This window comes from Ciconia boyciana, chromosome 7, assembly GCF_034638445.1.
Source record: "Ciconia boyciana chromosome 7, ASM3463844v1, whole genome shotgun sequence".
Taxonomy (NCBI): domain Eukaryota; kingdom Metazoa; phylum Chordata; class Aves; order Ciconiiformes; family Ciconiidae; genus Ciconia; species Ciconia boyciana.
This window is the reverse complement of record NC_132940.1, coordinates 61,129,066-61,156,820: the sequence shown is the minus strand read 5'-3', so window position 1 is coordinate 61,156,820 and position 27,755 is coordinate 61,129,066. Positions and strand designations below refer to the sequence as shown.

General features: G+C 44.6%; 2 protein-coding genes across 5 annotated transcripts; both read right to left on the bottom strand.

Moving 5' to 3' along the window:
- Positions 1-1,830: 1,830 nt before the first annotated feature.
- On the bottom strand, positions 1,831-6,127 carry GHSR (growth hormone secretagogue receptor). The gene is made up of 2 exons (XM_072867643.1): positions 5,374-6,127; positions 1,831-2,330 (listed from the first exon to the last, which is right to left on the bottom strand). Exons 1-2 carry the CDS (start codon positions 6,125-6,127, stop codon positions 2,026-2,028), a joined length of 1,059 nt encoding a protein of 352 aa, XP_072723744.1. The 3' UTR covers positions 1,831-2,025.
- A 3,015-nt stretch (positions 6,128-9,142) lies between these two features.
- Positions 9,143-23,368, bottom strand: TNFSF10 (TNF superfamily member 10). Of its 4 annotated transcripts, XR_012043312.1 has the most exons (8): positions 23,044-23,365; positions 18,841-18,993; positions 17,200-17,242; positions 16,353-16,472; positions 14,869-15,636; positions 10,930-10,986; positions 10,428-10,552; positions 9,143-9,681 (listed from the first exon to the last, which is right to left on the bottom strand). XR_012043312.1 is itself a non-coding variant. In XM_072866858.1 (5 exons), the coding sequence occupies exons 1-5, from the start codon at positions 23,167-23,169 to the stop codon at positions 15,188-15,190; spliced, it is 888 nt and encodes a 295-aa protein (XP_072722959.1). In that variant the 5' UTR covers positions 23,170-23,368; the 3' UTR covers positions 11,014-15,187. The 4 variants fall into 4 exon arrangements, 2 of the variants coding, with proteins under 2 accessions (XP_072722959.1, XP_072722957.1); XR_012043313.1 differs by lacking the exon at positions 10,930-10,986 and having other exon boundaries at positions 9,145-9,681; XM_072866858.1 differs by lacking the exons at positions 9,143-9,681; positions 10,428-10,552; positions 10,930-10,986 and having other exon boundaries at positions 11,014-15,633; positions 23,044-23,368.
- Positions 23,369-27,755: the final 4,387 nt, after the last annotated feature.

Genomic DNA, 27,755 nt, shown 5'->3' with positions numbered 1-27,755 from the left:
CGGAGACTCGCTGCTCCAGCCTGCGCGCAACCGTACCAGATCCTCCACCGCCGCTGACCCGCTAGGGTTATAAAGGGTCTCATCACTTCGTTTCTTTTTCTGTTCACATTTAATACCACAGACACAGCTGAGATTTGAAACACTTATGTGACACTAGGTGTGCGATCGGTTCATTTACACAGACGTGTTATTAGTGAGCTCACATCTTCGCAACCTTTTCAAGATTCCCAAATTTCTTGTTTCCCTGAGTAGCATGACATCTGCCATCAGATCTGTTTGTCGGTCGACAAGGAGCGAGAGAACAAAATGAGTAACAAGGCGGATGTGGTTAGAGACGAAACGGGAGATGATCCTATAGCTCTGCTGCTCGTTTGTCCCTTAATTTATAGGTTTGCATACATCAAACCTGTGCTTGCTGTGCGTGCTGGAGTGGAGAGCAAGACAGGCTCAGGTGCCGCACCCAGGAGCAGCAATCGGCCCCCTGGCCCTAGCAAAGCACTGGAGGATATAAAAGACACAGTATATACAGAAGAGGCCAAATTCTCTTTGAGTTATACCTGAGCAGCACCGTCAGCTAAAGGTGTAACAGGCGGAAAATGGCCCATCAGCGTTAATAGGAGTTTGAAGGCAGCAGGAGTTTTGCTAACAGGCAATTCATTATGGAGAATCCGTTGTGGACCAGCTGGTAATAAATACTAGAACAAAATAAATAGAAAGCTGCTATTGCACATGCATGCTCCAAAGCTCTATTAGCTGGACCACAAAATCTACGTGTTGGTGTGACAACAGATGCAATATAAGACATACTTATTAGCATAAAGGATGGAAAGTTTTCTGATTTGCCTTTTAATGACATACGTGAGTTATAAAAATCAATTGAATTTAAGATTTTTATGGATCAAGTATGAGAATGTGTCTGCCTGCGTCTTTTAATGCAGATTTTTCTATTCGTTTGACAGGTCACGTTGGTTAAAAAATGTTCTCAGTTTAATACTGCAGCAAACTAGTACAACTGCACACCGGGCTTTACGGGGGGACGTGGTGCTGGTAACCGGCTGCTATGCTTTAAACAGAAACAAGTGGTGTTTTACAGGCAGGAGACCTGTCCTGAGCAGACGTGGGGGGTACGGTGGTGCGCGGCATAGGGACCGGTAGCCACAGACTCGTTACAAATATCGAAACAACTAAAAGCTTCCAAGTTCAAACACATGAAGTCGTTCACAGTCAAGCTGAACACAACAAGTACAGATGATTTAGCTAGTAAAAAAAAAAAAACAAAACCATGACTTTGGTGGGAGATTGCATTCCACATTTTTATAGCATCACTGCAGTCCTGAAGTCAGCACTGTCCTTGTCCCACTGATATATATTTAAAAAAAAATATGTCAATACAGCCGTGTTCTAAGCCACTTCTGTGAAGGTATTTCTTTTGTTTCCTTTCTACTAAGACATGACATGAAGGTCATTTATTTTTAGCATGTTTAAAAATTATCCATTTTATTTCTCCTTTTCTTTTCTAAGAAATCATTTTCCTCATTCAGAGAAAAATGTTAGTTTATTTAAAAATCAAGATTGTGAAAAGTGTATCAAATTCCATGTTTACTACTCCAAAAAGGCAATTCAATTTTCTCTCTCTAGGGTCTAGTTATATGCTAGCAAAACTAAAGTTAACTCTGGAAAAAATTCAGCTCGAATTAGCTGCTACTGAAGTCACACAAACTCTCAAGCGAAATGGTAAAGCCTGGCTCTCCTGCTCAAGTCAGCGCTAAAAAATCATACGGGCAAAAGCAGCAGCAAAAGAATACTTGAGCGTTGCCAAATTCCGTGACCACGTGCCTCCTTTCATAGTCTCAAAGTTTGTGGTTTTTTAATCTTTAACTGCCTGCATTACATCTTTCAGCAAATCCAGATGATGACCAAAGAACAGCTTTAACGTTTCGATTTGCGTTCCTTGCGCTCTCTCTCCTTCGTTATGGCTTTCTGGGAGATACTGGTAAGTGATGCTCTGGCGCTGGAAATCACATGTCATGTGGTAACGCTCGGTTCTGTCCAAACACGCAAACTTTCTTGCTTCGTGCTGGAGAGTCTTTTCTTTGGAAGGGGTTTAAGTCCAAACAGCCGGCAAGCGGCGACTCGGTACTTCTTCGACATGATGTTGTAGAGGATGGGGTTGATGGCTGCGCTAAGGTAGAAGAGAACAAAGGACACCAAGTTGCAGTACTGGCTGATCACTGCTATCTCCAAGGAGCCAGCTTCAAAGGATTTGGAAAATAAATATCGTCCTACGTGAAAAGGCAACCAGCAGAGTATGAAGGCAAATACCACCACAACTAAAATAAAAACAGCAGAAGAAATTGTGTTAAGTAGGAGTATTAGCATCTGGGTGATTAAAATTCTATTTTTAAATTATATTTCAAAATTCTATTTCTTTAACAAATTAATCACAAAGTGCGAAAATGCATCCCGTAAGTTTTCAGGTTTGTGTCTCTCAATACATTCTCTGGGAGTATAAATTAGCAATACTTAATACACATTGATCATATCTAAACAGGCTGCCTCTATACTGCACGACTAATCTGAGGCAGCATACTCCTGGACTATAAAACATATGTTTTTATAAAAACAGAATTAAGAATCAGAATGGTGACCAAAAAAAGTATAACAATGTATCATCTGCAGTGTTTAACAAAAGCAAATTATACATATAATGTGATGGACTCAGCACTGTGTTATAAGGAAGAATGTAATCACTTACAAAGCAAAACTGTTTAAGGCAAAGGCCCCCAAATAAAACAAGCCATCAGAATTTGGACTTGTAGAGCACATATGCCAAGGCAGGAAGAGAAGAGTGGTGCACCCTTCCTGTTTGGCCATTTTTTAGAGCATGAGTTACTCCAAGAGTAGTAAAACTAAATATCTAATATATAACTGCATAATTATAGTTACATAGTATATCGTAATATTAGACTATGACTATGGTTGCATTTATATGTAAATATAGTATATGTAGAGTAATAGGAATGTGTGTATCTTTGAACACGGGTTGAATTTCCATCCTAGAGAAAAGGAAACTTTTTCTGTTCATTTCCTGTGTGCTAGTGACCTTTATTATTTTTCATATTGCTTTGAGTGTATCTACTAATATACCAGAGAGAGAAAAACCAGGAAACTCAAGCAAGGTTTTTTGACGTTCTTAAGCATTTTTTACCAGTTAACCTGTTCTCTGGTGTGAGCAATCCTGCTTGCTCGTGTCAAGTCACAGGAGACAGAAAATTCAAAGAGCTAAGAGGGATGATTTTCAGCACCTTCTCCCAGAAACTTTCTGAACAAGCATTCCCAAGTTTAAATGGATACTTATGCAGGAATTATGGTGGACTCTAAAGCACAGAGCTGAAATTCAGAGTATCTGTTTTCCAGCCCTGCATCTTCTTGAGCTAACCACTTCCATTTTTTTCCACAGTATCTTCACCTACAAAATTCAGATAATGTTTCCCTAGCTCACAAGTGTGCTCTGGAGTTTAATCCCTATAATGAATATTACCATGATGGTCATTACAAACAGAATTTTAAGCATAGTCAATATTTTCACATGTGGGCATGCATCTCCCTAGTCAGGCTTTTGACAGTTTGCTCTTCACGCATGCAGAATCCCATTGATTTCAACAGGAACGGGGTATGATAGCTCCTTTGCAAGTCAGGCTATACATCTAGGTGTTTAATTACGGACCTAGAAGCATAGCCTTTCTCTACAACTTAAAAGGAGTGTTGATGCTAATCCCATTTACTTGATGTTCCATGACTTGCTAAAGTCTTATGAAGTGCCTTCTAAATTTTAAGCAGAACATTAAAACCAATGAGAGCAGACTGCACTGAGCATCTGCTGGTACTGAGCCCTTACTAATTTCTTTTCTTTCCCTCTTTCCATCAGACTGTTAGCATTTAGAGAATATTGGCTCTCTGTCAGAGGACAGTCTTGCCACTGTCTTGCTGTTCTCAGACCTTGTAAAAGAGAAAAAAAAAGGTGTCTGAAATATTGTAATGCTTGCGGCTATGCTTCAGGGCAGAAATAAACAGTTATTATTTCAAAATTCTTTACGGTTAAGTATACAGAAAGATAAACATGGTAGTAATATAAGCTAGCAATTTACTTCTTGTAAGTAGAGATTCACAATCCTGCAACTCTAGAAGTGTAAATGATGAATTACTTCCAAGGCCACGCTTACCAGACTGAAGTAATTCTATTGATCATAAGATGTAGCTGAAAGTGCACAAAGAATGACGCGGTTTTTATTATTCTTCCTGCTGTTGCATGGTAATACAGCGGGACATGAACAAAAAAAATCAGTTAGGCTCCCATTTAGTAATTAAGGTACTTAGGACACACTGCCGTCTCTTCATCTAGCTCATTAGCCCGTCACTTCAACCCAGCTGAAGTGAGCAGAGCAGAGCTGCTGCCCGTGAAACCTTCTCCATGCAAAGCATCCCATCCCCACCGAAGCCCACGGGATGACTTGCACTGCGGAGGACTTTTTGCTTGAATAGAAGTACGCGGCAGCAGAAGGATTCTGCAGTTTTCAGACACGAAACCGCAGAACAACTTTTTGGTTTTGTGCATGAAACTCCCACCACATGCACTGACTTAGTATGTTAAAAATCATGTTTCCGTGTGCCAGCAATAACTGTTGTTTAAACCGTTCAGCAATGTAAATATACAAAGTTAGGAATGACAGTGTCTGTCGTCTCGATCCTGTTTTCTTAAAGTCACTGAGAATTTACAGGATAACAGACCTCAAAGGAGACAAAATGCTCCCTGTTCAGCACATGCTGGTGTTTTGCTAATATAAAAATGCAGCCTGATTTCCATAAGCTTACACAGCCATCCTAGTAAATAACCCAAATTGGATAAAACCTTGATAGTCTTTTCATGTGAAGCTAAAAACTAAGTGCACATCATATCCTGCAGCTCAACTTTTGTGGTTTGAGAAGGGTTTAGTTTTGTTTAAAAATCAAATAAACTATCCTTCTGTAAATAACATCCATATCCACAACCAAAGAGCAAAAATGTTCAAAAATCTCCAGGGCACCAGCTAACGATAACTGCAGTATTCGTCCTTGTGGGCGATTGTTATTAGCATCTCCTTAACTGTTTGAGAGTCCCCAGCTCAAACCAGTTAGACATAAATCTAAGGAAGGTGGAGAGTTATTCTACGAATACCCTGCCGTGTAGCCCTTTGTATGAAACATTTTCAGTAAATGCTTTTCTTTGGAAGCAACTATAGTGAACTACCAGAGCTCTCCGTCTTTCTCTCTCTCACACACAGACGCACACAAGCACACACCTCCTTTGGGAAAACAGAGCAAGAAGAGTCGTACCTAACATTTTCACAGTTTGCTTGTTGTTCTTATCCCTGATAACAGCGTTTGGACCGATGTTCTTTCTCTTTCTCCTCCAGAGCTTCCTCCCGATGAGGCTGTACAGCACGGTCAGGCAAAACACGGGCAGGAAAAAGAAGATGCTGGAGGTCCAGACCATGATGGTGAGGAGCCCCGAGCGGATGGCGTACTCCGTGGCTCGGCACTCGTTGGTGCTCAGGGGGTTCGTGCCATTCTCGTGCTCGACCCCCACCAAGACGAAGATGGGTCCGGCGCTAATGAAGGAGACGGCCCAGAGGAAGAGGATGACCAGCTTGACCTTCCCCTTGGTGATGATCACTTTAGCTCGGAGGGGGAAACAGATGGCGACGTAGCGCTCCACGCTGAGGGCGGTGATGTTGAGGATGGTGGAGTAGGTGCAGCTCTCGCTGACGAACTGGAAGAGCTTGCAGAGGAGGTCCCCGAAGTTCCAGGGCCGGTACTGCCAGAGGCGGAAGAGGTCCAGGGGCATGCAGAGGAAGATGAGCAGGTCGGAGAAGGCCATGCTGGACAGGTAGAGGTTGGTGGTGGTCCTCATGTCCCGGAACCGCGACACCACCAGCATGGTCATGAGGTTGCCGATGATCCCGATGACGAAGAGGAGGACGCAGGCGACGGTGATGCCGGTGAGCACGGGCGCGGGGAAAAGGTGCAGCGGGGGCTCGCCGCCCGTCCGGTTCTCCGCGCCGCGGCCGCCCGCGCTCCCCTCCCGCATCCTGCCGCCGCGGGCTGCGCATCACCGCCCGGCGCGCCCGCGGAGCCGCCCCCCGCGCAGCCCGCGCCCCCGCGCAGCCCGGCCCGGCCCGGCGCCCGCCTCCGCGCCGCTGCGCGCCCTCCGCCGCGCTGCCGGGGCAGGTGCGGGGGGCGGGGAGGGGGAGCGGCCCCGCTCCGCCTCTCTCCGGGCGCTGCTGCTCCCCCCGGCCCGGGGGGGGGCGGCGGGGGGGGCCGGCGCTCGCCGGCGCGTCAGAGGAGACGTGGGCGCGGCGGCTCCGCGGGCGCGGAGCGGCCCCGCGCCCTCCCGCGCTGCCCCGGGGCTCCGCCGCGGCTCCGGCGCGGCGGGGCCAAGAGCCGGCCCAGCCCCGCGGCGCAAGCCCCGGCCGGCTGCGAAGCCCGTGCCGGCAGCAGCTTTTAAACTTTCTTCCCAGGTCCCCGGCGCAGGAGGACTGTCCCTCCGGCCTGCCCCACCGCGGGCGGCGCCGGGCGAGCGCTCCCGGCCTGACACCCGCCCGGCCGCGCCCGCCCGCCCCGCTCCGCTCCTGCCCGCCCCGCCGCGCCGCGCCGCGCCGCGCTGCGCGGGGCAGGTGCGGTTCCCGCTCGCGGCTGTGGCGAGGGCGGTTCGGTGCCCGAGCAGCCGTAGCTGCCTTGTGCCGGCGGTCCGAGCCTTCTCCGGGCACGGCAGAGCGCTGATGCTCGGGGTTACGCGGTCCCCCGCGCACTGGAGCCGTAGCGATGCGCGTAGAAACAGCGGGACGGCTGCAGCTACCGCCTCCTCGCTTTCTACCTTTGCTCTGCCCTTGGATCTTGGCAGGAGCACGCTAAGGCTCCAGTTCAGTGAAGCCGCAGTAATGACCCTCTTCTATGCGACTTACCGACACTAAATTTGATTCGGCATGTTTCTGCTGCCCTGCGCTCTGCCCTGTGCAGACTCATACGTTATCGCTGTCTCTTTCCCCAGCTGCAGACTCCTACATGCTACTAAAGGATAATGTTGTAGCCAAGAATAAGATGGAAGCAGCACAAGGTGAGCTCAGGGACGGTAAAGTGACCCCCAGCACACCTGTGAAGGGGATCTCTCTCCTCCTTTCCAACTCGTCCCTGCGAAGTGCCAGAGCGAGCATGCTACGGCACACTCTTCTTTCACTCCTGCCTTTATCTAGAGGGGCTGCACCCCTTCCCTTCCACCCCACCTCTCGGGAGGCAACCAGTGCTCTGAATCCACGCTGGCATCTAGCTTCATTCAGCTGAGAAACAGTTTTATGCCGTTTTTCCAGGGTGCGCTCACAGAGGTGCGTACGCCGTCTGCTAGCGTTGCGATTTCATAGCTGCAGAGCGTTACTGAAGGACGGAGCGCAAGCGTGGCGTGGCACAACGCTCTCTTACTCTGCCTGTGCCTCTGAATGTGCCTGGTTTCTGTAATTTGCTTTCTGTCATAATGCAAGCATTAGCCTTAGTGCCTTGTCCGTATCCTAATTTGGATGATATATTTTTGCAGTTTCATTGGAATCAGTATTCATCATTCCTGCTCCTGAACCGTGAGACAGTTTCGCAGCAACTTACTCAACAGTTGCTAAATTTTATGGGGGATGGCTACACATTAATTGCAGTTGAAAAGAAAGAGCCTAACGTGCTTCTCACTTTCTTTATCCAGCTGCCTATGTAATTGTTTTATATGTTTCTGAAGAAACATCATGGGCCGTATGCCACCGACGTACACTTATTTCATATTACAATTTTGTGTCCAATCTAATTTAAATGACATTGCATTATATTATGGAGAAGCTGGTAACTGCCTCTGTATTTAGGCTGCCAAATACTTTGTATTATTATAAAGAATTCTTTCACTCTTTTTTTTCCCCTGATAAATTCTCAGACCAGTGGCATTAGCTGCAGGATGTTGATATTTGCCAGAGAAAATGGCCTGAAGCTATAAATGTGACTTTTCTATGTAGAGAGGATCCTTCATTCTCATGAAATTCTTCCAGTTTTTGCTGAGCTGTATCTTGTCAAAAATGACCATTTCCCTTTCCCCAGGGAGAGAAATGCTTGCTTTTATTTTTTTTTCAGAAAAAAATTTATTCCTTATTAAAATAATACTTGAACTGAGGTGTGTGTAGCAAAATCAAGTAGGCAAAAGTGAGGTAGCACCAGATTTATATACTCCGGACAGCCTGAGCTTGTAATGCAAAGAATTAACACTTAATTCATTGGGAGTTAATGTGTTGAGTGATGAGCCACTTGGATGAGAAATGGCACTTGTGCTTTGAATCCAGCAACATCGATCCTCTTCTTGTTTAAAGGGTATCATGAGTCAAGGGCTCCTCTGGCTGCTTTTCCTTCGTGGGGTCAGGGCCAGAAAAAAAGTCAGCTGAGAGAGAAGAAAAGCAGCTCCAGTTTTCTGATTCTTTCTGATTTCTTTGGCAATCGCAGGCCAAACTTTGATGGGATACAAAGAATTGACATCCCACAGACTTTGCATGATAATGAATTCCCGCCTCTGCTTTGCATACGCTGAAGGACAGCGGTGAAGATAGTGGTGATAGGAGATATAAGAGCTGTGAGAGAAGATGGCTTTAGGCTCCAGAAAGTTATCTACTAGCCCTCAGCTGCCAGAACAGTACTTTTATGTTGCCTTAACAACTGCAGAAAAGATTGAAGTCACTGACGGTATTGGGATGAGAGAAATGGCGAGAAAGAGGCAGAAGTTAAGTACTTTTTATTCACAGTTTTATCCACTAACTGGATGTATGATATTCAAAAAATAATTTTTAAAAAGCAGGTTATAATGGACATTTACCTTTCATGGAACTCTTAAAATATTGGTGCTTCTTTTCAGTAGCTTTAAAGCTGTGTTGGGCACTGGAGATAAGGTAGAAGACAGTTTGTATTTATGGAGTTTTGAAATCTCTCTCCTATGGTCCATTCTTTCCATTTTCTTCTCATCCAATAAAGTTTTAATTCTTGTTTATATCATTGTTTGTTGTCACGGAAATATCTGAAGGCTTTGAGTATAGAATGAGTATGGTTTTATTGTGGAGAGATGGCGAAAGTGGAAAACAGACTTCAGGGGAGAGATCTCCCATTTAAAAACGATGCAGCTCCAACAATTCACAGAAAAACAAATGCATTTTTTTGATTATATCCAGGGGCAGAAGATGTTTTGACTTTTATTATAAATGTATTTTAAGAACAGAAGGTAGCATCTGGTGCATGCTTTCAAAGGTTACAGTTTAGCAACCATCATCAGTGCTGATGAAATAGTGGCAATCCAACTTAATAACGTAAACCCCAGAACGTGCTCAAATGACTTTACAGTTGTTCATACGGCAGTAAACATCTGCAAGCAGACTTCTAAACAGTGCTAGTTCATTAATCAGCAAAGCTGTGCTCTAACGCCGCTAATTCAGAGGCATCTGTTTTAGACTCAGCTTTTCGCCGGGCTTCAGCTCATTGTGCCGCCAGGTCACGCCCTGGGCATTGATGTCCCTCTTCGTTCGACTTGTTCACCAAGTGGAGAGAGAAGGCGGTTCATCGGTCGCAGGTGTGTTTACTCTGGGTTAAAAGAACAGAGTGTTTATTAAATAAGTTCTAGCATGAGAGTAGTAGGAGATGTAGCCTACATTTTTTGAATATCATTGGATGTTCTTTCCAAAGATCTGCAGGTTTTGACTCAAAGCTGTCCTGGCTTTGGATGGAGATGTTCACCTGACTTACACGTGTTTATTAATATCCACTATGATTTGAGTTCTGTTAGTTCCAGAACATGCAGGATGGGATTGCATAATTAATTATTCCCTGCCGTACTTCCTTGTTGATGCTTCTATCTCATGTTAAATGGGGAGTGATAACTTGGCTCAATTCACCAGCAAATCTGCAGTTAATCCACTTTGTCTTCACCCAGTAGTTACATGGGCTAAATACCCATGACTCAATACAAATTGAGACTAATATGAGCTGAAGAATTCACAGTCAGACAAAATCAAAAGTATTTTGAGGAGGAATTTGTGCCTTGGATTCTACTGTGTTTAAATTCCTGGTTTCCGAAAGGCAGTTTGAACAAGTTTGGATTCTCTAATGCTTGCTAATGCTGTGTTGTAGACATGATGTGTTCAGTGCAAAAGTATTATGTGCATCAAAGACAAGGAGTGTGATTTATATTCACTCTGGTAGAACAGCCCATAAAAATGGGAAGCTGCTTAAACCAACAGGCTTCTGCCATAAGCTGCAGCCCTGTCTCACTGACCACAAGCAGTTTGACATCATTTCTGTCATGAACCAGTGCCCCAACTCGATCTCACCTCTAAAAATTTCAGAAGAAATTAATGGAAATGTCTATATAGGTTCGGATTATGAATGTCTCGGGAAAAGGCATGGTATTACAAAGCAGCAGTGATGTGGTGGTCAGGCAGTTAACTGTGGTACCCTGGTAATGAGAGGAAAAGGAATTATTTTTAACATGTGACATAGCATGCAATTTCAGTCCATTAATACAGAGAAAAGTTATGGAGAAACAAATTTTGGATGATTCTGATGAAAATTGCTGTAAATGTCCATGTAACTCCACATGAAAAAACCTGTGAAAATTGGATCAGACCCAATGATATCCTGATCCGTCTTCCATTTCTGCTACTGAATGGCACGAGGTGCCTTGGAGGGATGAATGAGATCTTGTCGCAGTATGCTTATTCATGTTATATTGATCATTACATTCAGTCTTTTCTTAGACCCTAATATTTAGATGTAATCTGAAAACTAAAATTATGAATCTCAAAATCTCAGCGTCTGAATCGGGCTTTTTACCTGTTTGCACGGGGTACAACAAATGCATCTCTGATCCTGCTTGGGCAGTGAATACTGCTGCAATACAAACAATAATAATAATGTTTACTAAGGCAAAGAGAGGAAAAAAAATAGAGGTCCGTTTCTATGAAGTAATGAAAGGTACAATAAAAGCCAGTTAGCTGGCATGTCCTCTTTCCCATGGAAACACCAGAAAAGAGAGAACCCTCTGCTGAAATAAAAGCAGTCTCTATGAAAGGAGTAATTTCTTTTAAAAACCTGTGGGCATCCCTGCAATTTGGGGTTGTGGTCACGGGTCTGCTCCTCCCTGCTGATGGCATACTGGTTCCAGTGGGGCTCGGTGTGGATGGGGAGAGCCGCACACACAGACCTACTCGCCTGATTATCGAGGCTTGAGGCATGCCCATCTATTCCAAAGAAAGCCTAACACAAACACAGAGCTAAATGTATTTAGATTATGAGTCCATTAGGGAGGCAAGCATCCTTTTGTTAGTCACGTAGATGTGCAGTTGCGTAAAACAGCGATGCGGGGGTCTGCCAGAGCCCAGTACAGTGGGAATACGACAATATTGGGAACTGCTAAGAGAAGGCGACATCAAAAGGAGACGCAGAGGGGTGAAATAGCCCTCAGTGGGGGCAATGTTCCTGGGGGTTTGTCCCAGGAACGCTGGGACACGTTGCCGCTGCTCCGGCCGTAGCCCTTCTCTGGATGCTCAGGACGAAGCCACCTCCTCTCCCCATCTCAGGGCTGAGGGTCAGGTTAGGTGACGCCTTCGTGTCTTGTCGAGTTTCCAGGGTTCCCTTGGGTTTCGTACCCTTTTTTGATTGGGGCAGATTTTAGAAGTGGAGCGAACAGACCGAATGATATCCTGTGTTTGCTTTTGGGGCAGGGAGTGCATTTGTTTTCAGCGTTAGGGGATCTCCAGTTTACTGCTGCGTTACAACACCTGTGTAAATGGTCCTTGTCCCTCTGAATTCAATGTATCTTCTACTGTAGTTTGGTAATGTGTAAGGATCGGATGTTTTCCTACTAAATAGATTTCCCAGTGCTTAAATAATTGCCAAAGCCCAGAGACGTGAGAAGAACCTCAAGGGAAGTGCTGAACGTTTTGCAGTCTCTGGTCATGAGATAATTTTCAGTGATTTCTTCAGTGTACTCCTTCCAGATGCTGTTCACCAGCTAGGGTCTGGAAGCCAGTTATATGGCGTTACACAATATGGCACTGCTCAATGGTTTGCATTACGTCCTTTGCACTGCAACTGTTCGTGGCATTTAATGGATTATAACTGATACCAACCAATGTCAGAGAAATTATTTCAGACAGGGTTGTTGTGTGGTAGCCATAGGATGACACGAATAATCACTGCAAGACTAAATAACTATTTACTAAAAATGTTTTATATAAAATGCATGTAGAAAAATTACAATATTTATATGTTACTGCAACTTATATCCACAAATTTGCTACATTTGCCATTCAACATAAAGTGAGATGAAAAGCACAATTCAGGGTGCAAACGTACAAAAAGAAGTTGCTCTGTCTTTCCATTCATCTTCAAATGTGTCCTGTCTGATATTGCTTGATAATCACCCCCAAGACAGTATCTGGCAAGCGTGCCTTTGGATTATTCAGAAAGAAAATATGATTATTTGGTGTGATCCCTCTTGTGATATGCTCTGCGTGCAGAGACCAAGAGTATGTACATTTAGATAAAAAAGGAAGGTAATGCCAGGGAGCATTCCCCAAGCGACAGCGGGCATGGTGTTACATATTGAGAGTTGAGGAGAGAACATGGAGAAAAAAAATCTGTGTGTAATAGACAGTTTGTCTTAGCATCAGCTGCAAGTTTGTGGAGTCCCCCACGGTTTCCTTCCAGTCCTTTCTAGCAGCCACGACTCCTACGTTATACAAATCGGTTCTTAGCCGTAGGGAGGGTTTCCAACTCTAAGCTGCCACCAGTAAATCCGAAATACTTTTTCACAGTTCAAATAAATTTTCTTTCAAACACGCTCCTAAAATAACATTTCTAAAAAAAAAAAATAACCTTTTAATATAATAAATTGCTAAAAAACCCCTCAAACCTGATAACATGGGTCAATCCTGTGCTGAGATCGAAAAGCCCGGTCCATTTGTGAGGAGAACCTACACAAGTCTTTTCTCCAACATAGCAGACATCCAGATATCTAGGGAATGGCTTTGTTCTCCCTAGCCTTTTCTGGCAGGCAGAAAATTTCTGAATTAAATACTGAAATCAGAAAGAAAACTGTAGAAATATTTTCCGTTCTCTGTTGAAAGATGATTTGAGAATGAGGCAAACCCAAGTGTTCCAGTACACGATGAAGAATTTCATATATTCGATTACCACTGAAAACAGTATCTGTGACGCTATGTTAAAACAGCAGACAAAAGTTAAAACTCATCATTTTAGGCTTACGGCAGTGTGTTTCTTTGCCCCAACCTGTCAAAGGGGAGGGTAGCCCTGAAATTCTTCTCTTGCTGCTCAAACACAGGTATTTAAGTGAACCAACGTACCTGCTTTTCGAAACGCCGGGGCTTGTGTCTATTCATTTCCTCTTGTTGACAAAGTAGTGAGATGAATGGTGCATGTTTACTCATGAGGCCCGTATGCAAGGGCTGTACAGTGATTTAATTACCAGAATGTGGAGGTGAATGTGAGGGTTCCCACAGCAACCTTAGTGTATTAAAAAAACAGACAAGCAGATTTTCTCCTGGCATCATTCTGGTAAAATAGTATTTGCATATTTGCAGAACAACTCTCTTCCTTTCCCTCCAATTTTTTTTCACTTTCACCTTCTTTTCCCCACTGTTTTATCTGAACCAGGGCAAAATGCATTCATGGTGCCAACCGGTATTGCTCTACTGACAACGCTGCAGATGTGCCGATTAATTCTACCTGATTTATGCTGTGGAGCTAGCCCACACAGCTTACACTTGCAAATCTTTTTTTTCCTTTCTTTTTTTTTTTTTTACTATAAAATAGTCCTACTCATAGAGTTAAAAAATATAGTGGCCAGTTTTTTAAAAAATTACAGTTTAAAAAAAAAGTTACAAAAATTTTCCACCTGTTCCTAAAAATAAAATAAAAATCAAAACAGCATTACCCAAATTGCAGCTCTCGTTGAAGTACACATAGTTGTGTATGTTTTCCTTAAAACATTCGTCATCAGGGTGTGTTATTCTGCCTTACATCCTACCAAATACAGGCCAGTACAAACAAACATGGAAGAACCATGTCATGCTTAATTTGTGGCAAATGTCTAATAGAATTCAGTATTTACAGAAAAACACCTTTTTTCTGGATCAAGTACTTGCTGTCAACAAGTGTAACAGCAACTACATTACTGAACCCATTGGGAGCCTGGTGAAATCTTTGCAGCACAGCAATTAAGTAAATAGGCACTATCATAATGTGCTGATCAAAATACTGATTGATTTCAAAACCTCTTCTGTGCCATTTCAGCAGCTGTTTTTATGTACAATATCCTGATTAAGACAGACTAATGCGTTTACTCAAGCCATGATCCTGAAAAACTGTTAAGCACATATTTAATTTCAAGCATGTAAATACTCTGATTTAGTCAGACTGCTGGTGTGCTTAAAATTAATTAGGTGCTTAAGTGCTTTGTTAGATGAGATGAAGACGTGCAGTTTTGAGTTTCTGATGGCCTTTCACTTTTGTAAAACTCGGATTCAAACAAAAACTTCCAGAGTAATTCCACGGGCATCTGGGAAGCAGTACTTGTAAAGGCTCCTTACAGGAGCTGAGATATTCAAGACGGGATCCCAATGGAGACCACGAATAAAATTTGATGTCCAGTCCCAGCCTCGAGTAACCGGACCCGGAGCATCCTCCATCCCACCTGCTGCGGCTGAGCTGGCGCGGAGCATCTCTGCGGAGGCGGTGGCGAGCGCTTACCTCCCTGGGGTTCTGGCCGACGGTATCGTCTGTGGCGTGTGAAATCCTCGCACGTCCCCAGCCTGGCTGGGCAGCGAGCCGTGGGGCCCGTGCCTGCACAAAAGCATCGCCGTCCGCAGCTGCAGCCAGCTGCTGCTGCTCCTTCCCGGCTGGCGGGAGAGTATTCGGCACGGTCGGACCTCGCACTGAGTGAGCTGAGAAAGGGGAGTCTGGTATTGCCGGTATTGCTACAGTGTTTGCTTATTATCCCCTATTTTACAGAATTTTAAGCTGGTCCTGACTATAAAAACTGGCTCCTTTGGAGCATGATTTTCATCTTTTAACCGATCATAAAGGCTCCAAAAAAACTTGCTTCTTTGTCCATGTCAACTATGTCACCATTACTGACAGAGACAAAAATCCTGTCCTCTCTTTTCAGCTGAAACACACCACCTTGGTAGATGGAGTAAAGTCCGTATTCTGCCTTTTTAGACCAGCAGCTTGTTCTTGCACTTTTCATGAGCAAAATGGGCTCTGGGTAATTAGTCAGTTTGTAAACATATTGGACAAGCTGTTTGGGGTTCCTGATTTGTGCCAACAAATCTGAATCCTCATTCTCGTTTTCACGGAAACGAAAATAAGTTTGTGAGTAGATGTAATAAAAGCCGGTTTGGGGTATCACTAACTCGCCATTTCTCAGCTCCACGTTGTACAGGAAAGAGTGGCCTTTCCTTGACGATTCCCAGTTGTTTATTTTTTGTCCGTTCCCTTTTCTGGGCGAGGAATCTACTTGAGAAAAAAGAGAGAAAATGTTAAATTAAAAGCCAGGTAGCGAAGACAGGTGTCTGCGAGTCGGGGAGTCTGGTTTTTAACAACGAAGTAAGGAAACCGGCTCTTCCCAGCGGCTCATTAGGTCCATTCTCAAAACAATCTGAAGGTCCAGAAGTAAGCTGTTTAGCTCTATGTGGGAATTGACATGAATGACTTTTATTTTTAATTTTTGTGCTCCCAAATAAGAGGAAAATCACCATGTTGTTACTGAGTAACAAAGTTAAAATATCCATTTGTGTCTGATACCCTCCAAAGCTGTAGAAACCCTACCAAGCCTTTCATTAATACGGCCTGAATGTCAAGCCTCTCCTGTCTCTGTCTCCCATTTCTAATAGGTCTGTCACCATAGCAGCTGGGACTCACACAACTAACAGAAGGAAATTAAAGGGAAGAAAAGAGGAAAACTTAACATTAGGAAGAAGGATATTGATTTTTTTCTTCCCCTAATGAAGGTTCCAGAAGAAAAGTTAGTGAGGTACCCAGAGGGAGTGGGCTTTCTCTCTGTTCTGCAAGAATTAGCTGAAAAAAAAATTGTCTGGGACAAGAAGACTTTTTTATGATGTGTTTCTTCCTGTTACCTCAATGTGAATATTAAAAAGTGTGTGTAAACACCAGGCTAGCAACGAGAGAGTAAGTTCTGTGATCTTTAACTGTTTTTAAAGGTTTTTCCTTACTGCGTGGGGACAGGGAGTTCTTCCTATTGCTGTTGCCCGTCAGATGTGCCGCGATCCTGTTGACGGGACCGCGCGGTGGCTGCTGCCCATCGGTCTGCGACAGCGTCAGGGCTCTTTCAGCTAAGAAAGACCAGAAAAGGAACCTCATGTTAGAAGCAAGAATGTTAGAAAGCACGTCTGTCCCATTTGACCCGATTTTAAGGAATAGGTATGTCATTTTTTTAATCGAGTAAATAGACTGAATGCTATATATTGGCTAATAAGGCTCAAGTTTCTCTTTTGCTCTTGCTGTCCTTGAAATGTCTTTACATGCCTCTTTGTTCTCCTTTTTCTCCTCCCCCCATCCCAAAATTACCAAGAGACAACTTAAAATAACCCATAGTACCAAAGTTTCATGTTCACGATCAGTATCTTTTATGGTTAAGTATTCATAATCTTTACTCCGAATTTCCACTTGGAGGTTGTAATGCTTTCGCTCAACATGTTTAGAGCTGTATGAGCTTCAGCAGAGCTACTCCTTAACTGATCTACGTGTACAGCAGTTCAGTGCTGCTTGTTCCCAGGAGGGAGAGGAGACTGCCTAAATGTCCCCGTAACACTGTGGGACTGAGGTCTAGAAGCCGAGTCCTCTGCATCCACCTTGGCTGCCTTACTCTAACCACTTGACCATATTTCTGGCTCCGGAAAATTTGCCTTCTAGTAATAAGTAATCATTTTTCGATGACTTGCTGCCAATACAAGATATTAGTCGGTGTTTTCTGCACTTTCAAAAAATTAATTGAGTCACTGCACATCAGGTGCCACTAGCAGGTCCTTTTTGCCACAGATAATAAAATTATTATAATACCGTTGACTGCAGATATGTTTTCCTCGTAGCTTCTCGACATCATCTGCCAACAAACACAGAGGAAATGAATTAGCTTGTCAGCAGAAAATTATAGGTGCAGGAAAAAGACACTCCTTTCTCAAACTCATGAATAAAGGGTATTCTGGATTTCATTAACAAGCAAATCAAAAAAAGCCTATTAATTTGTTGTAATAAAGTATTTCTACGTCTGTATCTTTTATGTAATGAAATACATGGGAAAACATTTTCAAGAAAGCTCAGCCATCTTGGCTTTAAGTCTATTGGAAAATTTGACCCTCACGCTTTTCTCAAAGAAGAAGAGATACACTGTACAAGCATCAGCTTCCATTTGCAGAATACTTGGCAGTGTGCACTTCTGTGGGATCTTAGCTCTGAGAAATTAAGTTTCATTTCTTTTTATACCTCTACCTATCTATCTGTCTAAGCTCTTAAGCCAGCATATCTTACTTTGTGCACTCCCCTTCTTTATAACTTTGCTGACTGCTGAAACAAACTAGTCTGGTTACCAGCGGTGGTGCAGAGCTGCAGCAAGCATGCTGATGGTTTGAGAAGATTTACCTGGGTGACTAACGTGGGCCCTGGATTGCCACTTACTGATGGGTTCTGCCCTGCCACATTTCTATCTATCTATCTATCTATCTATCTATCTATCTATCTATCCATTATTAGTATTGTTGTTTAATATTATTATTTATTATTATTATCATTATCACTCTCATTATCATTATTATCATTTATTATTTCTGGCACCCAGGCTATCTTTTTTTAAGCAACCAGGGAGCTAGTAGGTATATTAGATGTGTAAATCCCCACCAAATAAAACAATGTTTTCTTTATGCAGAAGTTCAGGGACTTCACTGGCAGAACTTCCACCAAAGGAGCCGAGATCTCTGAATACAAAAATAGGGGATTTATTTTGGGCTGCAAGATTTGCCAGGTAAGTTTCAGCCAGAAGCAAATTTTTATGGATGAGCTTTTTATGTGCTAGAGATGGGATTTTGAAAACCATTCCAGAAGATTTTAGTCTTTCTGATTTTTCAGCCAGGCTTATTTTCTTCTCTGTAGCCAAAATTATATGTATTATAAGTCATGCAGGAGATGGTGTTCTCTGAATGCTGAGCTGGGAAGGAGCTGTGTCCGACGCTGTGTGCTCGCTCGCTCTTTCCTCCCCTAATCCATTACACAGCTCATGACTAGACCATTCCTCAGGCACCTTTTTACCTCTCCCCATGTTACGTTTCATCTCATTTTCTCATGCCAGTCTCCTTGTATTTCCAAAGAGGGTGTGACACCTCTGCTAGCACTATGATCTGTATGGTCAGGAAGAAAACAAGCTCGAGTCAAAACACTTCTACCCTGAGGTATTTCAGACAAGCCAACCTATCACTGAAATTCGCTTAAGTAAAAACTGATTGTCTTTGCTTTATTATTTCCTGAATGTAGTGAAACCACCGTCATGGGGTTTTTTGGCTTCAGTGCAAGCACTCTGCAGCTGAAGCTGTGGCTTGACTAGTGCTTTGCAATAAAACAATTCGAGAGCCCCCCTTTATTCTGCTATTAGAATTCTTTGAATTGTAGTATTACTAAGCACACTGTTTCAGTGTGTCAGTTCCCAAATACCTTTTTAATTAACTTTCCCAGGTGCCACTTTACTTGCCAGCAGGGATCGGCCGCTCTGTCTTCGCTTTCAATTAGATCCAAGTTTTGGATGAAATTTCCGATTTCCTCCCCGGTAAGACAAGCAATGCCGCTCTTGGAGTACGTGTCCCGGAGCTGCAGCAGAAGGGAAAGCCAGGATTTTTCACCTGTGATGTGCTCGCAGATGTTCAGCTGTGGTATGTCACTAAATTCACTATGATTAGGAACACGCTTTCTTTTCTTTAAAGCATTTGCTAGTATGGTGCAAGTGATGACTATACAGACAGCACGAGTAATTCATCCTGATTTTACATATTTATTTAACTATGATGGCATACTAATATGCAAAAATATACTTACATTATCTCCATGGACATAAATTTGGTATCCGGCACTCAATTAAATAAGCTTTGTGAAAATTCAATACCCAAATCGCTAATGTTGTGAATTCTTTAGTTTCTCTAGTTCTTGCATTAAAAGCATTTCTTTTGCACAAGGGCTTTTTCGTCACAAATTATTGAGGATGAAATCAAATACCAGACCTTAAAGGTATTTTCCATTCTGTCTTTTCAGCCAATGCCACTTAGAATCCAGGCTTTCGCTGATCTATATACATCCATACCATATCCTCCCCATATCCAGTCTGGGGTCTCTCTGTAACTGTCTTTGACCTAGTAGTCAAAGATAATGAACTTTATTGTGCTCGTGTCTCAGCACTTCCTCCCATACCAAAACTGTTAAGCAAATGGTCATACTCGTAGTCCTACTCAGATTACTACAGCTGTAGAGAAAAAAAAAACCTGCTAGTTGTACATGATTCTTTTTGTAAAGATAAAAATATCTGAACAAAGTCCAGACAACAGAGATGGCGTTTGGGTCCACATAAAATTATAACTGCTGAATGCTTGTGACATGGGCCTACGCCTAGACTCTCTAGTCACAGAGAAAGCACGATTTAAAGAGAAATGAGTTTACAGGGTGGCAAACCCCCGTTGACTCCAAGGGACCCGACGGGGAGAGGTTCTATCATAGCAGAAGCTCTTCCCAAGCCCGCTGCATCACGCGCAGCTCCAGCCGGCGCTGTTGGTTAGCGCGAGAGCAGATAACCTGCGCTGCCTCCAGCCAACGCCAGCGGAGACCAGCTCCACTCTGCGTCGAACGCGGCCGCTGCTGCAGCAGCTATACAGACGGGTGAGGCTTGTTCTGCCAGCAAAGTACTGCAGGAACTTGGAAGAAACAGCAACCGGCAGTAAACAGGCAAAGCATTCAGATGGACTTCTTGTAACATTTAAATGTCACTCTTCTTATGTTAAAGAAGTTTGGTTTGCTAAACGGACACATTTATTCTACAAGTACCACTTCCAGCTGTCCTTGAGACTAGGGTATTGAAAGCAACAAATGGAGCCACCTCCTCCTTCACACTCCATGCTTTTCCTGCCTGTTAGAAAACAAAGGTGTTTAGGAAGAGATTTCCTGCTCCAGAAGGATTAGGAGAATTCACCCATGCCACCCTGCAAGTCCTCCCGGGTTGAACAGCACCTTCAGTTTGCAGCAGCAGACTCTACTGAGCTTCATCTAATACTTGAACCGATGCTGTACTTTGTGGGCATCAAAGCGAAATGGGGCCACCACTGTGAACCCCTGTGGAGTTTTCTCTGTCCTTGCTGAGAAGTACAGTGATATGCTTAAATCAGGTTTCTTGTTTCAAGAACTCGCTTTAAGTGATTAAAATTATGTGCTTATTAAGGTAAAAATGCACTTAAAACTAAGGGCTCTGACAGATTTAACTATACTAGCTCCTATAACAAAGTAGTTTGATGAGTTTTAAAAAAAATATGTGAGCAGATGAGATAATAGTTTATGCTCTTACCAGATCTGCTACAGCTCACCTCTGAGCTTTGCCCTCCAATCTGGAAGCAAACAGTCCTGTGCTTCTGCCTTTTCCTTACCTGGCATACATTCTCCCTGAACAGCTTTACTATCCTGGCATTGGAACAGTATTTTGCATGCATTTTGAAATCCTCGGGGAATGCAACCTTCTATCAGCACCGCATGGTACTGAAGGATTGGTGTTTCTGTTTTATGGGTAGAGAAAGCAAGGCATCGGGGTGTCGCAAGACTTACTCAAATGAGGTTTATCTGTAGCACTGAAGTTTTTGAGGACAGAAGTCCTGCAGCAACGCTGTCTTGTAAAGCTTCTCTGCTATTCTAGTAGTGTGTGGACTATGTTTTCAAAACAGAAGGAAGTCTGAGGATATTTTCCTTGCAGCCCTGTATCCTGAAGCATAATGAACTTTATTGTGCTCGTGTCTCAGCACTTCCTCCCATAGCAAAATTGTTAAACAAATGGTCATACTCGTAGTCCTACTCAGATTACTACAGCTGTAGAGAAAAAAACCCTGCTAGTTATATTCTTTTTGTAAAGATAAAAATATCTGCAGTCTGTGCAGCCATAGTAATTTGGTGAAGGTGTAGAAATGCAGATATTGTGAACAACAAAGAGAAGAAAAATGGGCAGACAAAAATTGCAGTTTATCTTTTGAGATTTATTCCACGTGCACCATGTGGATGTGGGGTAGCAGACCGTGTTTCCAGATAAGCTTTTTCCTTGTTTGTTGTACACCAGATGGCACATGCAAGAATATGTGCTTAAGGCACCCCCCCCAGAGCCAGCAACCTTACTTTACAGCCCAGCAGACCTTAGTGTGGGCAGATTTAGCTTTTCACACCAAATGCGGGCTTGTTATTCTCCAGAAACAGCAAGTTGTATTTTAGGCAAGTATCACGAGATGTGGTTGTGTCCCAGGTGTACATATTTGAACAAAAAGGAAGGGGAAGATAAGTGTGGTTACTAATTACTTAGACTGGCAAGCTTGTTAGCAAAGGGCTCTGAACCATATGCATGAAGAGATGAGAATGTATTTACATATTTTTCTTCATTATCAGTATTATGTAACCTGATTTCATAAACTCAACACATCTCTGTGACTCCCCCATTTCACCAAACACGGGACAGCCACAGCTATGAACTTAGCAGGAAAATAAGTTTTATACATTTCCAAAATATGAGCATTGGCTTATATTGCAGAATACCGTGTACCCTTGAAGATTTGCTTCACAGAGGACTTTGACATCTCAGAAGACTCCACCTATTACATTTGGTGTGGAATAAACACACAGGTAACATAACATTTTACATTTATGCAATACTTTCCCAAGTTCTATAACTATAGTACTTACCTGCAGTTAGGTCTACCTCAGTGCCAGGGAGAGCAACATATTGGTACAACTGCACAGCAGGAGAGTAAATTTTGGGCAAGACACCCAGGGAAACCCTGAGTACTAGGGGTCAATGGAAAGGAGGAGCACACGCATAAAGGCTCGTGGGACTATAACATAAATGTAATTTTCTTGGAATGCAAATGACCTTTTGCAGGAAGAGGAAAGAGTTAAGCAGCAGCTAGCAGGCTTGAAGGGTGGCTGCAAGGAGACCAAAGCATCTAGACTATACAATGGGTATTTTACAAGTCATTCTGAGGAATTCAGTGGTGTTCGCTGTCTGGGTGAAGTTCCTTTGGGATTAGTCACTGTCTTAAAACTATGTATTTTCCTAGAGGAGGCATTTAAAAGGCACCTCAGCTTTTCTCAGCCTTTTTTCCCTGCGGTCTGTATGGCTATCCAGTTGACAGAGGCTGCTGCTGCAGTCCTCCGAGCGCTACTAACGACGCTGCAGCGCCGATGGGGCCCCGCAGAGCGATGCGACAGCAAGGTGGGCGCTCTGACGAAAAGCACGTTTGCTACTTCTCTGCAAAAAAAAAGTCTAACTTCTTTAAAAAAACCCCAAAAACTAAAAAATAAGAAAGGCAAAAAACTTTGTAATGGTTCTTGCCTGGAACGCCGCCCCGCTGCGTGCGTACCCGCGGCCCACGGACGGCTTAGACAAAGGCGGCGGCGCGGGCACGGCGCGGCTCTTTGTCTGGGGAGCGGGGCGCTGGCCCGGCGCTCGGCTCGCCCGCCAACACCCGCTGCCGCAGCCCCGCTCGCCCGCAAACCCGCCGCCGGCTTCTGCCAGAGCAAGGGCAACCGCCGCGCGGGCCTCCGCCGGTCCCTCCTTTTCTTGGCCAAAGCAAACCGGGGAGAGAAAGGGAGAGAGCGGGGTCCCCCCGGCCGCCTGCCCCCACCGACCTGTTTGAGCTCGTTGGTGAAGTAGAGGAAGGTGACGGCCACGCAGACGGACTGCAGGAGCACGGCGGCGACGAGCACGGCGCCGTAGGTCTGCCCGGGGCTGGGACCGGCCGCGGGCAGCATCATGGCCGGGCAGGGCTCGCCCGAGGCAGCGCTGCGCTCCTCGCTCGGGAGGCTTTTCCCTCCGGGAGAGGAGCGGGCCGGGCCGGGCCGGGCTGGGCCGGGCTGGGAGGGGGGCTCACCCGCCGCTGTCCCGCGGCGAAGTGCGGCCGCCGGCAGCCCGCCCGCTGCACACCCCGCCCCGGCTCCCCGCCTCCCCGGCAGCCCCGGCCCCGCCGAGGCGAGCGGAGCGGGCGGGACCCCGCCTCCCCCCGCCCCGGCCCGGCCCGGCCCGGCCCGGCCCGGCCCGTCCTGTCTTGCCGAGCCGGGCGGCTGCCGCCGCGGCGGGGAGTGCTGCGGGTCCTGCCTGCCCCCCCGAAGTGGGGGGTCATTGCTCAGCCCTCACGTCGCAGAGCATTCCTGAGCAACCTTTCTGAGCCACCTCCACTGGGGAACGCTGGAAACAGCATTTTTTGAAGGAGATTAAAGCTCTGGTTAAGGGCGCGGAGAGGCCCAGAGTTCCCGGGCTCCAGGCTGTGTTATCCTTCTCCGTAGCTTCTCCCCTGGAGCTGGTGCATGGCAGAGAGGTGCCTGTGGGCCCGTAACCTGTACCTGTCCCTGGGCCGCGAGCTCCCGTCCAGTGCTGCCATCGCAACCCCTCAGCGCGGCATCTCCCCCCTGTCGCGACATACTCAATGTCACGGGACACGAACGCCAGCTACATTCTGGGCTTGCTTTATCCGAAGTGACTTTTGGGTTTGGTTGGTTGGTTTTCAGACCTCTAAGATTCCTTCTTGCAAACTTTCCTCCAAACTGTTGAGCCCAGATAGAAGTTTTCCAGAGGCATGTGCATGATCTAGGATGTGTCCGTTGACTTTCGCTGCAGTTTCGATACCTTCACCTCACACAGACCGTGGATTGTAAACAACTTCATAATTATCTGTAGATGCTTTAAAACCAGCAGAGGTAGCACCGGTATGGTCTGCCGGCAGTGCAGCCATGGAAAACTGGGATTTCAAATCCCAGTGCAGAGACTTGAGTTAGTTCACTTGCGCGCTGTTGCTGCGGGGCAGTATGAAATTTTGGCCCCTGCCCAACATCCATAACCTGAGTGCTAGGTGGGAGTTCTCAGTACAACTACAGGGCAAAATTAAAACAAAGGTCTCTTCATCTCTCCTGACTATCGAGAAGATCTTTAGAAGATGTAACTGCATTGTATTGAACCATTTACAGGGAAATTAATTGGTTTTTCTTCCATCGTAATGTAGCAAAATGGTCCCCAAATCCCTGTTTAACGTGGCAGCAGGCAGTTTATTTGTCTGGCTCTTTGTAGCATGCAATCTGTGTGCCAAAACAGCTCAAATCTGTGTAATTCCAACACATATGTCAGATGGGGAGGATTAGCATTTTCTTGAAAGTGAGCTCATGATCTCCTCCTATGACTTCTCAGCAAAGTAAATGTGGCATTTTGGGCTCCTTCTGCTTTGCAGCATCCCGGCCCCTTTCTGAGTGGGGCTAGTGGGACTCCCGTTCGCTTTTACTTAAGGCAAAGTAGCTCTTTGCATCAGCTTCAGAACAGGAGTTTCTTACAGATTTTAGCACACGCATAGAAGAATCCTATGAAAAAAGCCCGCCTCCATCCTACTTTGTTTATCACGGTTCATAGATTCCTAAGAAAGAAATTTCATCAGAGGGAGCCATGTGAAGAGTCAATGAAAAGGTGGTAAACTAACTTGGAGGAAGATTCCTGCCTGCTGAAGAGAGTTTGTGTGGATTTTTATTGCAGATGGTCAGGGAGGTCTTACCTCTTTTGAAGGAAATGAAACCTCTTTTGGTGTTTCCTTTCAAAGAGAATAGAAACAAAAGTGAAAGGAAGCCCAGGGCACTACAGAGCACTCTTGTTGTTGTTCACATTTAGGAGTTGGTCTTTATTCTGTGTTTTTCCAACCTCTTCACAGATTTCTCCCCAGCCTATGACTCGTAACAGAACTATTTTTGTGGGTAAACATACCAATTCATGAAAGATTTTTCAAGAGCCATGTACTCAGCTTGTAGATGTCTGCCGGGCATGGTCCATGTCCCCGTGATCCATCATCTGAAATCCTCCATGGATATTCCTTATGTCTCTGATTTAATACTTTTCTAGTTGGTGCCAGTGTTGTAAGGCAAAATTAATGAAGTTGTTTTGAAAAGACCAATGGGGAAAACAAGGAAAAAAACCCCACTCAAATGCGCCTCTTCCAAAAATTATCATGTCACATTTCATTCTGAAGTTTTCACACAACTATCTTAAGTAATCTTAAGATATCATTGTACAATGATAAAATGTTTTTGGGTTTCCACACTGACACAGGATAATACGAGAGTGAAACTCCAGCCATTTTCACCATCAAATACACTTGAAAATCTTTGCTACTTTCAATGCTTGCTTTTCTGCAGTCAATTTTTGTCTCTAATAGGAGTAAACTTATACCGAAAATAATTTGTTTCAAAGGTTCTGAGAGTGTAAAATTACTGTTTTGATGAAGTTTTACTGCAGTAAAACTGTGGGGTCATGACACCAGTGGGAAGGAATGTCCTTAGCGCCCGTTTAAACAAAACGAAGATCTGTTCATTTGTCTGGTGCTGGACTGAAGCAGCTCCCCAGCAAAACCTCTGATTCTTCCTGGCTCCTTCATCCTATTAAAGCTTACTCGGTGAACCATTTAATTAGAGATAAACCTTAATCTGTCCTGTGGACTCAGGACCTGTGATACTTGGCATGTCAAGGAAACACCTGGCACTGGACCTGCCAGTGCCTGAGAACAGTTCTTCCCCAGCAGTGTGACTAGCAGGAATCCCTAATGGCCCTGAAAATGTGTAAAAATGAAGGGAAGAGTGTCTTGAAAAAGTCCTTAGTTCTATTTCCTCACTGATTGCAGTGATGGGAGCGATGAAGATGTTTTCAGAGGAGGACAGAGGTTCACACGTGTTTATATGTATACTTCTCCCAGTGATGCAGATGGTTGTTATTACTGCTGCTGTCACTCCCTGCCAGCCCCAGCACAGCAGAGCTGTGCTCGTTTTCCAAATCAGAGAAAGCAAAGTTGACTTTCTGGTACGTAGCAGTTCTTGACACTGATTTCTCTGCTGAGCGGCGAAGGAGGTCATGTTATTCGTCACAGGTATGAAAGCACGTAATTGTAGTGCTGTAGTTGTGGAGAGGGAATTTAGCCACTCCGGAGAGGGGAGCAGCCTCACGGCTGTGCTTTCTGGCTGTAGCTTTCCACCTCCTGGGAGCATGGCTCAGACTGTGCTTTTTGTCACCAAAGATGCTGTGGCCACTTAAGTCTTCCTTCACAAGCTACCTCCTAATTTAAGTACCAGATTCCCACCAGAAGACACCTGAATGCTTCTGTCGGTTTGGGCTTTGCCACTTCAGCTGTTGGTTCCCACCATGAAGCCTCTGAGTAACTGGCTGTAAGAGCACAGGAAGAAATTGCTGTGTCTGCTCTCGTCCCCGAAGGGAAGGGACAGTCTGTGCCCACCTTTGCAGCCACCGAATGCATGCGTGGGGCACTGCCACGCTCTGCTTCAGGGGCACAGGCCGTGAACAGCCTCATCCTGTCAAGCCTCCCGATTAAGCAGGCACAAAAAGCACGGTTTGTGGCAGCCAGCGCAGAGTTAACCTCGCACAGTGGTCCTCCTTTTTGCACATGTGCCGGACAGATCACATCTTGGCTCTTGCGGTTTGTTCATTCCTTCGTGGTCCATGCGCCAGATTCAGACCTCATGTTTTACTGTCAGTTGCAAACCACTGCAAATTCATGAGTCAATCATGATTTATACTGTCATGGGATCAGAATGAGGACCTATTTATCAGTGTAATGCCCTTTTTCCCTATGGTGTTACACAAACAACAGCAATGGTCTAGCTGGCCCAAAATGCACCTACGAATTAATTTATTCAGACCTGACGTCTCTCTTTCAATGCCCCAAGCAGTGGATTTGATAAATAGAGCAGGCAATATATGTAGATATGCATGCCACACTCATTTCCAATAACGCTGTAGCATTAGCACTCTATATCTAACTTTGGATCTCTCATTTTTAGTTGACAAAATACTTAACTTCTTGCCTGTTAATGTACTGTATATAATTTAAGCTTTTTCATTATGTCAGTCATATAGGGGTACTTCCAACAGTGCTCCTTTATAAGCACTCTTCATCTTTAAGAGAATTAGTACTTCTTTAGCTTTCTACAAAATGTTTGTCCTTAGAAAGCCAGTTCTTGAGCACAACAGGAGCAGTGGCAGCAGTATTCTCCAGATTTGTATACCTTCACAAGATCATTAACCATGGAGTTGAGGTTTGTTGGCAGCATCTCTGGAAACTCAACTCTTGTGCTTTACGCCGTCCTGGGCAACCAACCTGGTTTATTAGGTTATTGTGGCTTAAAAAGGAAAGAGCACCCCACTGATGTTAAACTTCCCTGTGAGTTTTGGTAAAACTCCAGCCTTGGGCTGCAGTACTGTGCGTGGTACCTGCTCTTCTGACGTTCACTGGCTGAGCCAAACGCCAGGGATTGTCACTAGGCATGTCCCAGCAAAGAATCTAGATGTTACTCAGCAAATC